Consider the following 16,964-nt stretch of genomic DNA (forward strand, 5'->3'; position numbering starts at 1 on the left):
CCATCCATTAGCAAACATATCTAAATTCAAGATTCGGCTCTTTGCACACACTGTAGTTTGGGCACTTCTCACACTACACAACTTGCCTCAAAGCTGTTTAAGCAATACACCATTTTCCATGTTCAAAGCACAATTTATGTCTTCTTTGAGGGATAACTCAATCTTCCTCAGTATCTGTAGATGACTTCATTTAAAAAAAGATTTATTTATTTGAAAAGCAGAGTGACAGAGAGGGAGAGTCAGAAAGAGATTTTCCATCTACTGCCTCATTCCACAATAGCCAGGTCTGGGCCGGGCAGAAGCCCAGAGCCAGGAATTCAATCTGGGTCACCCACATCAGTGGCAGGGACTCAAGTACTCAGATAATATTTCCCTGGTGCATGAGCAGGGAGCTGGATTGCAAGGGGAACCACCAGAAATCAAACCAGTGCTCTTTTATGGGATGCCAGCAGCTTAATCACAGTGCCAAGCCCAAGATGTCCTAATTCTTTTTTTTTTAAACATTTATTTATTTATTTGAAAGGCAGAGTTACACACAGAGAGAAGAGGCAGAGATAGAGAGAGAGAGTGAGAGAGAGAGAAGTCTTCTATCTGCTGGTTCACTCCCCAATTGGCCACAACAGCTGAAGCTGTGCCAAACCAAAGCCAGGAGCCAGGAGCTTCTTCCAGGTCTCCCACGTGGGTGCAGGGGCCCAAGGACTTGGGCTATCTTCTACTGCTTTCTCATGCCATAGCAGAGAGGCAGATCGGAAGTGGAGCAGCCGGGACATAAACCAGAGCCTATAGGAGATGCTGGCACTGCAGGTAGCTGCCTTACCCGTTACATCACAGTGCCGGCCCCAAGATGTCCTAATTCTGATGCAATATACCTGATACTGAGTTTTTACTAAAGATTTTAGGAAAATAATTAAATCTAATTCACTCAAAAGAACAAGTGTTTTTTTTTTTCTTTTTTAATTTTATTTAATGAATACGTTTTTACATAGATACAACTTTAGGAATATAGTGGTTCTTTCCCCCATAACCCTTCCCCCAGCTCCCATCCCACCTCCCATTCCCTCTCCCATCACCTTCTTCATTATGGTTCATTTTTAATTTGATTTTTTTATTTTATTTTTTTAACTTTTATTTAATGAATATAAATTTCCAAAGTACGGCTTATGGATTACAATGGCTTGTATTTTTTTAAGATTTATTTATTTATTTATTTATTTGAGAGGTAGAGTTACAGAGAAAGGGAGAGATAGAAAAAGGTCTTCTATCTGCCGGTTCATTCCCCAAATGGCTGAAATGTCTGGAGCTGGGCCAGTCTGAAGCCAGGAGCCAGGAGCTTCTTCCAGGTCTCCCACACAGGTGCAGGAGCCCAAGTACTTGGGCCATCTTCCACTGCTTTCCCAGGCCATAGCAGAGAGCTAGATCAGAAGAGGAGCAACCAGGATTTGAACCAGTGCACATGAGGTGCTGGTGCTGCAGGCAGCAATTTTACCTGCTATGCCACAGCAGCAGCCCTAGAATTAGCTTTTTATTACCTGGCTATATTATTATTTTCCTACCAACTATTTGCAGGCTCAGAGCGTCTGTATAGTCAGATAGATAGGGGAAGTTAAACTCTTTACTAGCTGAAGTTCCTATCACTATATTTTCCACCAGTATACGATTTTTGGGTAGCAGACATAGTTTTCTCAACATAATGTAATAGTTAAAAGAACGAGTATTACAATAAGTTGGGGGGGCGGCATGGTGGTGTAGCAGGTAAAGCCACCTACAATGCTGGCATCCCATACGGGTACCGATTCACATCCCAGTTGCTCCACTTCTGATCCAGTGCACTGATTATGGCCTTGGAAAAGCAACAGAAGATGGTCCAAGTGTTTGGGCCTCTGCAACCCATGCTGCAGACCTGGGAAAAACTCCTGGCTTCTGGTTTCAGCCCTGGCCCAGCCCAAGCTGCTGCAGCCATCTGGGGAATGAACCAGTGGGTGGAAGATATTTCTCTCTCTCGCTCTCGCTCTCTCGTTCTCTCTCTCTGTGTCTCTTTCCCTTCCTCCCACCTTTCCTCCCTCCCTCCTTCCCTCCGACTTTCAAATAAATAAACAAATAAATATTTTAAAAAAGAAGCACAGGTATCAAAATAAGTTGGAGCTAGATTCAAATTCCTATTCTGTTATAAACAAGGAGTTATACTCTTGGGCAAATTACAATTTTTCCAATTTACAAAATGGAGTTGCTACCTGTATCTCCCATTAAATCCCTGAAATCTAAAGAATATTATTATTAGTTCTTTATATAAAACTTTCTCACCTGAAGTGGCAAGCCATCCTGGTCATTTTTGAAGTCATGATCAAACACAACAGCAGCCAGTACACGAGCAGACTTTTCACGCTTAATGTAACTCTCAAACTCTTTTTCTGAAGCAAAGCCTTGAACTGTAAAGAGAAAAATCTAAGTTATCCACACATATGTCAAATGTCTTATGATCAAGCTTTACTATGAATAGCATAAATCCTATACTATAAATTTCAAAACAGTATTACTTAAACATTGACATCACTGACCACCTTGACCATATGAGGTACACAAAAACAAGATAAACATATAACATAAAAACAAATTCTGGTAAACAGTATAAAAGAAATTTAGTTAGACAGTGTATATACACAAAACAAAAACAGCCTCCCACATGCTAATATAGAATATCTTCATGAATCTGAAGTAGGGAAATTTTTTTTAAACTTGAAAAAGATAGACAAAATAGGCTTTACTAAAATTAGCAATCACTGTTCTTCAAAAGATACCACTAAGAGTAGAAAGGCAACACACAGAATGAGACAGCTTATAAGCAATATCTACAATCAACAATAAATATGTAAATAACTCCTATAATGCAAAAAGAACAAATTAAAATTAACAAAAAATCTTAACAGGCTTGTCACAGAACAAAACAAAACAGGATATCCAAATATCCAATGATATTGTGAAAATGTGTTCAATTAAATCAATAATCAGAATTAAATCAAATTGAAATTACAATGATTCTACTGCACACTGGTTATAATTTTGTGAAAATATATCTGTATTTGTATCCATTAAATGAAAAATATTAAGATTGTCCTTGGGGCTGGCGCCATGGCTCACTTGGTTAATCCTCTGCCTGTGGCACCTGCATCCCATGTGGGCGCTGGGTCCTAGTCCCGGTTGCTCCTCTTCCAGTCCAGCTCTCTGCTGTGGCCTGGGAAGGCAGTGGAAGATGGGCCAAGTGCTTGGGCCCCTGCACCCACATGGGAGACCAGCAGGCACCTGGCTCCTGGCTTCGGATTGGCACAGAGCTCTGGCCGGCCGTAGCGGCCATTTGAGAAGTGAACCAATGGAAGGAAGACCTTTCTATCTCTCTCTCTCATTGTCTGTAACTCTACCTGTCAAATAAATAAATAAATAAAAATCTTAAAAAAGACTGTCCATTTGCTATATAAGCAGAAACATATAATTTGACCTACAATTTTAAGTTACTAATGCTGTCTTCTCTATCTCTGGTTTTTAACAGAATACAGGAAATCTGTCCCTCCATATGTGTATTTATAATCTGGTGATACATAGGCAGGTGCTCCCTTCCATTTTCAAACACATGGTGGCCATAGCAACCATTTGGGGGGTGAACCAATGGAAGGAAGACCTTTATCTCTGTCTCTCTCTCTCTCTCTCTAACTCTGCCTGTCAAAAAAATAAATAAGATAAAATAAAAAACAAACATATGGGAGGCTGAGCTTACATAAACTCCTTTTGCTTAAAACTAATAAAAATTTTGGGTAAAACTTAACACAACACATAGCTAGTAATAAAAACAAACTAAAAATAAAAGGAAGAAAAGGAGAGAGGAAGAGAAAGAGTGAAATATCTAGGTTCCATAAATGAAAAAGGGACAGTTAAATATCTCATTTCTATTCTCTATTTTCTCAAATCCTACACTTTAGGAATAGGCAAATATTAGTTTTAACAAATATAAAAATTTCTTTTATATTTTTTATGATTTTATCTGAGGCAGGCAATTGGTGAAAAGTTAAAACACTGTTTGGGGTACCATATCCCATATTGGAGTGCCTAGATTGGAGTTCTGGCTCCACTTCCAATTCAAGCTTCCTATTAATGCACACCCTGGGAGGCAGAAGGTAATGGCTAAAGCAGTTGGGTCCCTGACACCAATGTGGGAGATCCAGATTGAGTTCTGGGCTCCTGGCTTCATTCTGGTCGATTCCCAATTGTTGCAGGCAATTGGGAGTAAAACAGGGGATGGAAACACACACTCTTTCTCTCTCCCTTTCAAATAAAATGCTATTCAGAATCTTTTGTAACTCCAGATGAATTTTTAAATTGTCTTTTCTTTTTCTACAGTAAAATGACAGTGGAATTTTTCATAGGATTAACTCAATTTGTAGATTGCTTTGGGAAACATCTTAACAATATTAATTATTCCCACACATAAATATGAATATATTTCCATTTTTGTGACTTCAACTTCTTTCACAAATATTTTACTGTTTTCTCTATATAGGTCTTTCACATTCTAGGTTAAATTTATCCCTGAGTATTTTATTCTTGTTGATTCCATGGTAAATAATATTGTCTTCTTGATCTCCTTTTCTAGTCATTGTTGGTATAAAGAAATAGAATTAATTTTATATGTTGAGTTTATACTACAGTCTTAATGAATTCATTTATCAATTTTTATATGGAATCTTTAAGGTTCTCTACACACAGAATCAAGTCATCTGCAAAGAAAGGCAATTTTACTTCTGCCTTTTTGCTTTTTTCTTGTCTGATTGTCCCTGCTAGTACTTCAAGCTCTATACTGAATACAAGTAGTGAGAGTGGGCATCCTTCTTGGGATCTTAGAGGAAAAGCTGTAAGTTTTTCTCCATTCCTCAAGATGTTATCTGTTCATTTTTTCAATAAATTGTCTCTGTTGTGGTGAGGAAATTTCCTTCCATGCCTATTTTTTGGACCTTTTATCATTAATGGATGCTGAACTTTGTCAAATGCTTAATTTTTTCATACATGCAGATAATCATATTGTTTTTATACTTCATTCTATCAATGCGTTGTCTGTTGCTGTGGATTCGTTCTGAGAGAAGGAGCGTGGTGGGGGCAAGAGATGCGGAGTCACCACACAGACCCCGGGAGTTGGGAGAAAGCGGGCCAGAGGTGAGCAGCCCGCAGACTCATTTATTTCAGTTGGTACAGCAGCTTATATAGTCGAGGCAGCCAATCTGGTCAAGGAGCAGTTTATGCTCTAACCAATCACTGCCTGTTTCCAGGAAGGCTCCGTTGCCAGGTGGTTTCCCAGGGGTTTCTGAAGCCACTCCTGAGTAACTGATGCTCGCTTGCCACTGGCCATCTTGGCACGGCCTTCTCATTCCCCCACAGTTGTCCAGACTGATTTATGTATGTTAAATCAATATTGCATCCCAGGTGTAAACTCTACTTGGCTATGGCATATAATCTATTTAACATGCTAAATTTGGTTTGCTAGTATTATATTGAGTATTTTTGCATCTGTGTTCATCTGAAATATTAACTTGATATCAGGACAATGCTTATATCATAGAATATGTTTGGAAATATTCTTCCACTCATTTTTTGGAAGGGCTAAAGAAGGAATGGTATTATTTGAATATCAGGGAAGTTTTGGTTACTACTTCAGTGTCTTTGCTATTGGTCTGAGCAGGCTTTATTCCAGTCTTGGCAAGTTGTATACTTCTAGTAATTCATTCATTTCTTTTAGGTTATCTGATTTGCTGGTAAATTCATATAATTATTTATAATAGTCCCTTATGATTCTTTTTATTTTTGAGGTAACTATTGTAATGAGTCCTCGAAATTTCATTTGTGTATTCTATTTCTTTCTTAGTCTACCTAAAGGTTTGTAATTTTTGCTTATTTTTTTCAGGAAACCAATTCTGTTTTGTTTCTTTACTTTTTCTCTGCTCTACTTGATTTATTTTGGTTCCAGTGTGTATTATTTCCTTTCAGCTAATCTTGGATTGTTTCTTCTTTTTCTAGTTCATTGATGTATAAAGTTAGGTTATTTTAGAACGTTCCTATTTTTTAATATAGGCACTTATTGCTCCAAATTTTCTCTCTTCACAGTAGGTTTTCATAAATTATGTTTTTATTTGTCTCAAGACAAAGAGCATCATGTACTTCTTTTAGTCTTTACAGACTGGTTTCATCAAGTTAAGTCCATTGCCTATTAGGTTCCAGGCTGATGAAACTGCTTCCAGGAAAATGAGAAATCTATGCACAATTTTTCCATAATACACATTTTCCATGGTTTTTTTGAAGATCCCCTGTATGCACACATGTCAAAAACTTTTGCACTGGGGCCAGTGCAAAAAAAAAAAAAAACAAAAACAAAAACAAAAAACTTTTACACTGTGGTGTGGTGGGTGGAGCCGCCACCTACAATGCAGGCATCACATATGGGCTCTGGTTCGAATCCCAGCTGCTCTGCTTCCAATCCAGCTCTCTGCTACAGCCTGGGAAGGCAGTGGCAGATGGCCCAAGTCCTTGGGCCCCTGAACCCATATGAGAGACCCAGAAGAAGTCCTGGCTCCCAGCTTCAGATCAGCACAGCTCTGGCCATTGTGGCCATCTAGGGAATGAACCAGCAGATCAAAGACACCTCTCTCTCTCTCTATCTCTCTCTCTCTCTTTGCCTCTACCTCTCTGTGGCTCTGCCTTTCAAATCTTTAAAAATTTTTAAAAAACACATCCCACAACATTTAAAAAAAAACTTTTGCACCAAAATAAACACCTTTTAATTCCATTTTTCCACAAATGTTTGAAGCACCCTAACATATTCAACAAAAACTTTGACATTATAATTTCTGACCTTTAAAATTGACATTTAAATCCTTTTTCACCATCTCTATAATATTTTTTGCCACTTCACTCTTAGAAGGCACATATACCAATTCATACTTATGTGGAGTATTCACAAGGAAGTTGGGTAGTTCCACAGGAAGAGGGTTAAAAGTAGAAGCATTACGAAACTGCTTTTTTGCATTGCTGCGTAAGGTCAAAATCATTGCAAAGAACAGAAATATAAAGAGGATTTCCACAGCTAAACCAACTATCTGCCGCCTCTATAAAAGAAAAGAAAGCACTGTGTTAATTAACCTAAAAACATATCTATGTGTATTTATACTGCTGTGTACTCACAACATACACACAATACAAACATATCATTCCTCTTCATTCTACAATAAAAATCTTACACACTGCTGATAGGAATGTAAATTAATACAGCCACTATGAAAAACAGTAAGGAAATTTCTTTAAAAACTGGAAATGGACTTGCCATATGATCAGGCAATCCCACTATTGGGTATATATCCATAAGACATGAACATTGTATCCAAGAGAGATCTGCATTACCATGTTTATAGCAACACTGTTCACAATAGCCAAAACATGGAATCAACCAAGGTATCCATCAACAGATGAATGGATAAAGAAAATGTGGTACATATATACAATGAATATTATTCAGCTATTAAAAAGAGAATGAAATTATACCATTTGCATCAAAATGGATGCAAATGGAGGACATCATGTTGAAGGAAACAAGCCTGACACAGAAGGACAAATACCTCATGTTCTTCCTTATATGTGGGAGCTAAAATTTAAAAATCAAAAAACTAAAAAGAAAGAAATGTCTGTATACTGGTATTGCTGCAAATGCAACTTTATCAAACTTTGTCTTATATCTTTGTCAAAAAGATGGTTAGGAATGATATGCTATAGTTTTAATGATCTATGATTATTTTAAGATTTACTATATATGGGTGAAGCTGACATCTTTTCATTTGATTACTGTTAATAGCCTTTATCTATATTGCTGCTGAACTATGGTCTATTACTTCTTACATGCTGAACTCTTTATTTGATGGAGCATTAAATCTTTGACTACAATGTAAATTAAATATGCTATTTCAAAAATTATAAAAAGTAATGGAAGGAAGGAAGGTAGGAAGGAAGGAAGAGTGGGTAGGTGATAGAAGGAAGTATAATTATAGTCTTAGAATTATTTAAGAACTACATTAAATCTTTCCCTTTATATTAATAAAAATTGTGTTCTAAGTGTTAAAAAAAAGAGTGGTTCTCCAGATTGTCTTTCTTTTTTACTTATTATTCATCCTATTGATTGGCCCTATGAGTATTCTACACATTTAGGAACTGGAAGTCATTATGTTAACCAAAATAAGCCAAGCACTGAAAGACAACTATCAGACAATCTCACTCAAAAGGGAGCATAAAAATGCTTACCTTACAGAAGTTACAGTGTAATGGTTGTCACAGGATAGGATGGGATGGGAAAAGGTTGACTAAAGGGAATTAACTTATGATAAGATAGAAGTAATAATTAAAAAAAGAAATAATAAGTTCTGGTCTCCCGTTGCACAGTCAGATGACTGCAGATAATGTACTATGTATTTCTCAAAAAAAAAAAAAAAACTAGAAGAGATTATTTTGAATATCTTCAACATTAAGAAATGTTCAATGTTTAAGGAGACAGACCTTTTTTGCCCTGAATTAAACATTATGCACGCACATATGTGGAGAAATAATGTACAGTAACCCATAAATATGTACAATTTTTAAATGTGACTTTAAAAGAAAAGAAAAAATAAGTACTACCTCTCACCTTGGAGCAAAAGAAAAAAGAAGCTGAAATGAAGTGAACATCCTACTTAAAAATTCCCCTTAGGTTTCATTAGCCTTTTCAACCATTTCCCAACGAGTTCTCCACTCACCTTTAAAAGAAAATTTTTCCAGAGGAGGGCTGAAAATTGCATGGGCCATGATGAACTCATTTGATCTTAAACAATGGAAGCTCAACTTTTAGGAAGAAAGTTTAATACAGTTTAAGTTACCTGAAAAAATATAAAATTTAATGAATTAAAATAAATATTTCACTGTTCTACTATTGTATTTTTATTTGACAGACAAATAGAGAGATCTGAAGCCAGGAACCAGGAATTCAATCCAAGACTCCCAAATGGGTAGCAGGAATACAGTTGCTGGAGTCATTGCTATGCCTCCCAGGGTCCACATTAGTCAGGATTTAGGGTCTCATATCCAATTCAGGCAATTCAATATGGGATGCAATTACTTTACCTGATGTCTTACCTACTAAGCTAAACACCAGCTCTGACTTTTATTTCATTTATTTGAAAGGTGGAATTACAGAAATAAGAGGAAAGGGAGATTGATTTTATCTGTTGGTTCACTCCCCAAATGGTTCCAACAGCCAGGTCTGGTCCAGGCCAAAGCCAGGAGCCAGGAGCTTCTTCTGGATCTCTCATATCGGTACAGGGACCCAAGAACTCGGGACATCCTCAACTGCGTTCCCAGGTGCGATAGCAGTGAGCTGGATCAGAAGTGGAGCAAGCAAGACTTAAACCAGTGCCTATATGAGACACTGGTGATACAGGCAGCAGCTTAACCTGCTACACCACAGCACTGGGCCCTGTTCAGTGTTTTTTTGTTTTTAAAGATTTATTTATTTATTTGAAGTCAGAATTACATAGAAGGCCGGCACCGCGGCTCACTAGGCTAATCCTCCGCCTTGCGGCGCTGGCACACCGGGTTCTAGTCCCGGTCTGGGTGCCGGATTCTGTCCCGGTTGCTCCTCTTCCAGGCCAGCTCCCTGCTGTGGCCAGGGAGTGCAGTGGAGGATGGCCCAAGTCCTTGGGTCCTGCATCCCATGGGAGACCAGGATAAGTAACTGGCTCCTGGCTTCAGATCAGCGTGGTGCACCAGCCGCGGCGGCCATTGGAGGGTGAACCAACGGCAAAAAGAAAGACCTTTCTCTCTGTCTCTCTCTCTCTCACTGTCCACTCTGCCTGTCCAAAAAAAAAAGAATTACATAGAGAGAGAAGGAGAAGCAGAGAGAGAGAGAGATCTTCCATCTGCTGGTTCACTCCCCAATTGGCCGCAACAGCGGGAGCTATGCCGATCCAAAGCCAGGAACCAGGAGCTTCTTTCGGGTCTCCCACACAGGTGCAGAGGCTCAAGGACTTGGACCATCTTCTACTGTTTTCCCAGGCCATAGCAGAGAGCTGGATCGGAAAAGGAGCAGCCAGGACTTGAACTTGCACCCATATGGGATGCCAGCACTGCAGGCAGCAGCTTTATACCCACTACACCACAGCACCGGCCCCTGTTTTGTTTTTTAATCAATTCTGAAAGATAATAAAAAATGCTTGAAATAACTGTTTGTCTGATACTATACATCATATTAATGATTAAATGTATGCCCAAAGGACTTCTAATATGTATGAGGACATTAGGCAATAGTGATGCAAACATAAGCAAGTTGCAGCTTATTTTCACAAAGAAAGATGAAAAGTATAAGAGCAGACATTATAGTGTAGTGGATTAAGCACCTCTTGGGATACCTGCAGGCCATCAGAGTGTCAGTTCAAGTTCAGCCTACTTTTCTTCCAACCCAGCTTCAAGCTATTTCCCATGAGAAGGCAACAAATGATGGCCAAAGAGCTTGGATACCTGCCACCCACATGGGGAGATCTAAATAGAGTTCTGGGTTCCTTGTTTCAGCTTGACCAAGCCCCAGAGGCTGTGGCCATTTCAGGAATACACCAGTGGATGGAAGATGTTTCTCTCACTGTCTCTCCTTCTGTTGCTCTGCCTTTCAAATAAATAAATAAATAATTTTTAAAAGAAAGATACAAAATATAAATACAGCATATCACTTATTATTTGGATAGGCTCTGAGATAAAGCCTCACAAATTACAATGCTGAATACCAACTAATTTTTTTTACTACCTAGTCTGTGTCATATCCTGTGCTAAATATTAGGTCAATTCAAAGCAATCATGACCTTTTCCTCCTAACTGTGACAGTGTGGTACAGTGATTAAGAATCTAGCGTCCATGGATGTGAGGGCGATCTGGCCACACATCTGTCACCCCATTGGTCGCCAAGGTTGATTCAGCTGATCTGGGTGGCTAGGCAGGTGTCCCCTTCATTCCTTGCCACTCTATGTCCATCCCTCCTGAAGCTGCACACTCGGTCGAAGAGGACGACCTTCCCCGCTACAGGAGGACCAGTCTTCGGTCAAGGGTATACAAGTAGCTGCACTCCCCTGCTACAACTTCCAAACAAGCTCTCAAGCATCTAGCATCTGAACATAGGCTGCTTGAGTTCAAATCCTAACTCCTGAAATAAGTCAGTCCCAAATATCATATGTTCTCCCAGATCTGTAACAACTGAGCAGCTAAAAGAAAACCTGTAGAAGTGAAACTGACACTATGAGAAGCAATGACTTGATCAGCCCTTGTCCTGACTGTTGAGGAACATCTTAGCATTTTATTCTTTTTAGCATTTTCTTTTTCTACTTAATACCATTGGTTGAACTCTTTACTTAACACAGAATTAATCTTAGGTGTTTAAATTCAATTGAAAATTGATCCCTGTTAAAAATAAGAGTGGGAATAAGAGAGGGAGGAGATGTACAGCTCGGCACACATTCCCTTGGACTTACCCCTAAGGGTAAAGCTAAAAACTTGCCATGGAACTCCAAATCCCATTAAATTGGCAGGTACCAATGCCATCTTACTAGTTAAAGTGATCAGTTTAAGTTCATAACTTATTGGGGCTGGCGCTGTGGCACAGTAGGTTAATCCTCCACCTGCAGCGCTGGCATCCCATATGGGTATTAGTTCTAGTCCCGACTGCCCCTCTTCCAATCCAGCTCTCTGCTATTGCCTGGGAAAACAGTACAAGATGGCACAAGTCCTTGGGCCCCTGCACCTGCACGGGAGACCAGGAGGAAGCTCCTGGCCCCTGGCTTCAGAATGGTGCAGCTCCTGTTGTTGTGGCCATCTGGGGAGTGAACCAACGGAAGGAAGACCTGTCTCTTGGTCTCTCCCTTTCACTACCTCTAACTCTACCGCTCAAATAAATAAATAAAATCCTTTAAAAAATAAAAAAAGTTCATAACTGATCATAAAGATAGGATTAAATGTCAAAGGGATCACATAACTAAGACAAGTGTCTAATAATAACTGATAGAATTAAAAATGAGAGAATGATACAACATGGGAAGCAGGACACACAGCAGACTCAAGGAATGACAAATGTCCTAAACAGCACTCTGGCTTCAGAATCAACCCTTAAGGCATTTGGATCCGGCTAAAAAGCCCATGAGAGCATTTCAGGCATGGAAAGCCAAGACACTGACAAAAAATGACCTAAGTGAAATATCTCTGTGAGATCCCAGTAGAAAGAAGGGGCCATCAAAGGAGGTAACTTTCTCTGAAGGAAGGAGAGAACTTCCACTTTGACTATGGCCTTGTCTAAATAATGTCAGAGTTTGTGAACTCAAGAAGCTTCTATAGCCTTGGCAGCTCATGACAAGAGCCTTGGGTGATCACTGACGTCATAAATAAGAGTGTCAACTATTAAATCAACAACTGGAGTCACTGTGCACTTGCTTCTCATGTAGGACCTCTGTCCTTAATGAGTTGTACTATGATAATTAACGGTAAAACTAGTCCTCAAACAGTGCTTAAATTTTGTGTGTCTGTGTGGGTGAAAACTGTTGAAATCTTTTAGTATAGAGTTGATCTTCTGTATATAAATATAATTAAAAATGAATCTTAATGAAGAATGGGATGGAAGAGGGAATAGAAGGCGGGATGGGAGTGGGGGTGGGAGGGTAGATATGAGGGGAAGAACCACTATAATCCAAAAGCTGTACCTATTAAATTTATATTTATTAAATAAAAGCTTTCTTAAAAATTTTAAAAATAACAACAAATAAAACCCTTAGAACATGAGGATAAATCTTCATTATCTGGATTTAGCAATGCATCCCTAGATAGAAAACATCAGAAGAAAATAGGCTTCATCAAAATGAAAAGTTCTTGAGTACGATCAAGAAGACGCAAAGATAACTCAAAAAATAAAGCATTGACAAATCGTACATCTGATAAGTGTTTCATATCTTGAATATATACTCTATAACTCAACCACAAAAAGATAACCCAATTAAGTAATGGACACAAGAATCTAAATAAATATTTCTCCAAATTATACAGATTACTGTTAAGTACACAGAAAAAATGATTGACAAAACAAATTATTAGAAAAATGAAAATTAAAAGCACAATGTGATGCTACTTCACATCCCATTAGGCTGAGTACAATAAAGCAAAATGTAAAATAAGCACAGGTGAGAACTTGGAAAACTGGAACCCTCACTCACTGATGAAAAAACTGTAACATGACACATGGTAATTCCTCAGTTAAACATAGAATTACTCTCCAATTCCATTCCTAGATATGTACCCAGGAGAGTAAAAGACAAATGTTCATACAAAAACACAGAAATATTCATAGTAACATTATTCATAGTCAAAAATGACCTAAAAGCCCATCAAATGAAACAAATACACAAAAGGCAGTACATCTCTCAATGGAATATCATTTGCCTTATAAAAGAATGAAGTACAGACACACGCTACAACATGCAGAAACCTTGAAGACATGCTAGGAGGCAACCACTACACACAAAAGGTGATATATGATTCTACTTCTATAGAATGTCCAGAATTCACAACCTAGGCCACCAAAAAGCAGATGTGGGATGGCGGTGAAGCTAGAAATGAAGGGTGACTGCTTAATGAATACAGGGTTTATTTGGGGGGGGGGGGGGAGATAATGAAAATGTTCCAGAAGTAGACAGTGGCGACGGTTGCCCAGTCCTATGAATGTAATAAAAGCCAGTAAAGTATACACTTCAAAAGGATATATATATATATTTAAAAAAAAGCTAAATTCATGTGATTTGAATTTCATGTCCAATGTGAGGTAATGCTATAACTAGTACTGAAACAGTATTTTACACTTTGTGTTTCTGTGTGGGTGCAAACTGATGAAATCTTTACTTAATATATACTGAATTGATCTTCTGTATATAAAGAGAATTGAAAATGAATATTGATGTGAACGGAATGGAAGAGGGAGCAGGAGATGGGAGGGGTGTGAGTGGGAGGGAAATTATGGGGGGGAGCCATTGTAATCCATTAACTGTACTTTTAAAATTTATATTTACTAAATAAAAAATTTAAAAAATTCTAAAAAAAAAAAAAAGAAAAAGAAAAACTCTGAGAGCTAAAACGTTATTTCTACATAGTAGATGAGACCCTGAGGTCAAGCCCGTTGGTTCCAGCTAGATTAGAGCCAAAATATAAGCACACCTCCCAGGTCCTTCTATCCGACCACTGAGTTACAACCTGCCAAAGTTGTCGTCGCAAGGTGGAGTCAGGCGTCCAAAGGGCCAAGAGCTTAGGAAGGGAACGTCCTCTCGCACACGCGCTAGTAGCAAATGATTCCCTGATGGGCTCTTTTGCTCATGGGCCCGTATCAAAAACTCACGACAAGGGTTCCCAAACAGTCCCTTGCTACGCGACCAGCAGAACAGCCAGCCAGATACACAAGACCCAGTCCCCACTCAGGAAGTCAACTTCTGCGACCCAGAAAATAAATAAAACTCAACCCTAAGTCCCTAGCGGGTCTCTCTTTGCCTTTGTCAGGTGTGGGGGGGGGGGGGGCGTCCTTTCAGTCCTAGAGGCCAAAGCAGGGCCACCACTGGTCAGGGAGGAAGGGCCCCCAGGACGGCCCGCACACTCACCACTGAACAGTCGCTACCGCCACCTCCACCACCGCCTCCGCCGCTGAGGGGCGCGCGTCGACCGCGCGCGGCGCCTCTTCCCAACGCCCTCCCAACCGCCCCGCCGCGCAGGCGCCCCGAGGGCCGCTGTGCGCGCTCAGCCTCGCGCGCGCCCACCGAAGGCGCGAGCCTGGGGACGCGCGTGAAGCGGAGGAGCCGGCTGCGCGCGAGGCCGGGCGGCGGGCGCGGGCGCGGGCGCGGGCGCGGGCGAGGGCGCAACCCGAGGGTGTCCTCGGCGCCAGAGCCCGCCATCCCCGGCCGCACTTACTTACCTTCCTGGGCATCCTCCCGCTTCTCCTGACTCACCGCGCACTGCGCAACGTGGGAATTTAGAGGGTGAAAATGCACCTTGGCGGCAAAGTGAAATGGCCAAGCGACTCAGTGAAGACAAATGTTTCAATACAATATTTTTTAAAATTTTTAGATAAAATACTTTGAGTATAAAAGTCCAATGATGGTTCTATATTGAAACCTGAAGTGAAAAGAGAAATCAGAAATTCTGATCCTGGCTCTATTGAAAATTTTATGATTCATGGATTTTTTTGTTTGCCATTTGGGTTTTTTTTTTCTTTTTTTGCACATTGCATTAAACGGTTTTATTTTACTATTTAGCTTGAGTCCTGAGTATTTTGTGTACTCAATATGTCCCATGTATTTTGTGCAGTGGGTGAGTACCTAAGTCACGGACTTGCTGTGCCCTTGTAACAGCTCCATATGTATGGTGACAGCAGAAGTCTAGGGAGGTGCAAGTGACCACCTCCTCACTAGACTGTTGGAAGTTAGCCTGGAAGCCCAGAGGCACAGGCCCTGGGCCCTCCCAGGACAAGGCCCAGGGGAGAATGGGGAAGGGGCAGTTACACCAGCTTTCTGGGTGCCAGCCCCTACCTTACAAGTAAGTCTTTTAAGTCATTCTTACTAATGGTAGTTTCCTTATTTTAATAATAAGCCCTCAACAATACCTAGCATTACTTTTTCATATGCTACTTATTAATAATACTTTTTAAATACATACCTGCTAAACACTTGACAAAATGATCACATTTATGCCTCACCACAACTCTGGGAGGTCTGTTCTAATATTACGGATAATATCTCATTTTACAAGTTGATGAAACAGGATCAGAGTTGTTAAGTCTCTTGTTCAAGATCATCTAGCATGTACCAATGACAGATTCAGATTGAAAGCCAATCTGGCTTAGTAATTCCCAGAGAAGGGCTCTGAACCTGAAGTTCCTAATCCTCTACCTGCAGAGGCTGGAATTTTAGCTGAAACGTATTAGCACTCCAATAAAAATGAAGGAACAAATTGCAGTGGATCACACCAATAGTTAAAGTAGGGAGATAATATAATGATTTCATAAATGTATAATAAACTCTCAACAACCATTCGTGATGAAAGTTCTTTATATCATAGAAGGGTGCTTATTTATGCACCACCCAACAGTGTGCTAACCCTACAACCTGAGCCAAGTGATGTAATGTCTGAGCTCAGTAACCCTTCTTTCCTCTGGAGTATTAGGGACAGGGTATTGTTTATTGTGCAATCCATGTCTTATCAGTCCCCACCGCAACACCAGCTTATACTCCTTGGTGCTGGTCACCTAATATTCTGAACCAACCAATCTTCCTAGCACCAATGCTGCTACTGCCAGCCTGGGGAGGAGAAAGAAGCCATTCCCACCCCATTCCCCCTCCCTTTAATAGGACTTCTTCCCAAAGGTGGTTACAGACCATCAAGTTAGCGACTAAAACCTTATGAGGGCCTAGGTGATGTTACCCAAAGCCTTATAAAGAGGTGATTTGAGGTAATTCACATACCAGTGTGTTTTCTGAGTAGTCATGCATTTATTTCTAGGCAAATTGGAATAGATTGAAACAGCACATGAATTAATTATGTTTGCTTATTTACCCTCAACTGAAGCCAAAGAGAGAAGTGTAATTTTAACAAAGTATAATAAATAAATAACAGAAATGTCATGAGGTATTGGAGCCACCACAGAACCTGGTGGGTAAACTCTTGCTATATGTGGTCAATTAAGAATTATCTGACCTGCTCAAATGGTGTGAATACTATACAAGACTAAAAGTATTGCATAAGTTTCATTTTTAAAATGCTCTGGAGTCTTGAGATACTTAGTTTCAGTGCCTCTGGTCCCAACACAGCTGATGTAACCAAGATCAATTTTCTCAGTGCTACTTTGCTGCAAA

The 16,964-nt window shown here is 39.8% G+C and overlaps 1 protein-coding gene across 1 annotated transcript in view; it reads right to left on the bottom strand.

The window, feature by feature from the left end:
* LOC100352755 (phospholipid-transporting ATPase ABCA3) overlaps nucleotides 1-14,737 on the bottom strand; it is a 182,954-nt gene extending 168,217 nt beyond the window's left edge. The window contains exons 1-4 of the mRNA XM_089320830.1: nucleotides 14,718-14,737; nucleotides 8,811-8,930; nucleotides 6,887-7,139; nucleotides 2,302-2,426 (exon numbers count right to left, since the gene is read on the bottom strand). Coding sequence (XP_089176956.1) covers nucleotides 2,302-2,426; nucleotides 6,887-7,139; nucleotides 8,811-8,870 — 438 coding nt within the window. The 5' untranslated portion in view covers nucleotides 8,871-8,930; nucleotides 14,718-14,737. The remainder of the gene's footprint in view (nucleotides 1-2,301; nucleotides 2,427-6,886; nucleotides 7,140-8,810; nucleotides 8,931-14,717) is intronic.
* Nucleotides 14,738-16,964: the final 2,227 nt, after the last annotated feature.

The sequence above is a fragment of the Oryctolagus cuniculus genome, chromosome 19, assembly GCF_051225735.1.
Source record: "Oryctolagus cuniculus isolate XC-2025 breed Fujian yellow rabbit chromosome 19, ASM5122573v1, whole genome shotgun sequence".
NCBI lineage: Eukaryota > Metazoa > Chordata > Mammalia > Lagomorpha > Leporidae > Oryctolagus > Oryctolagus cuniculus.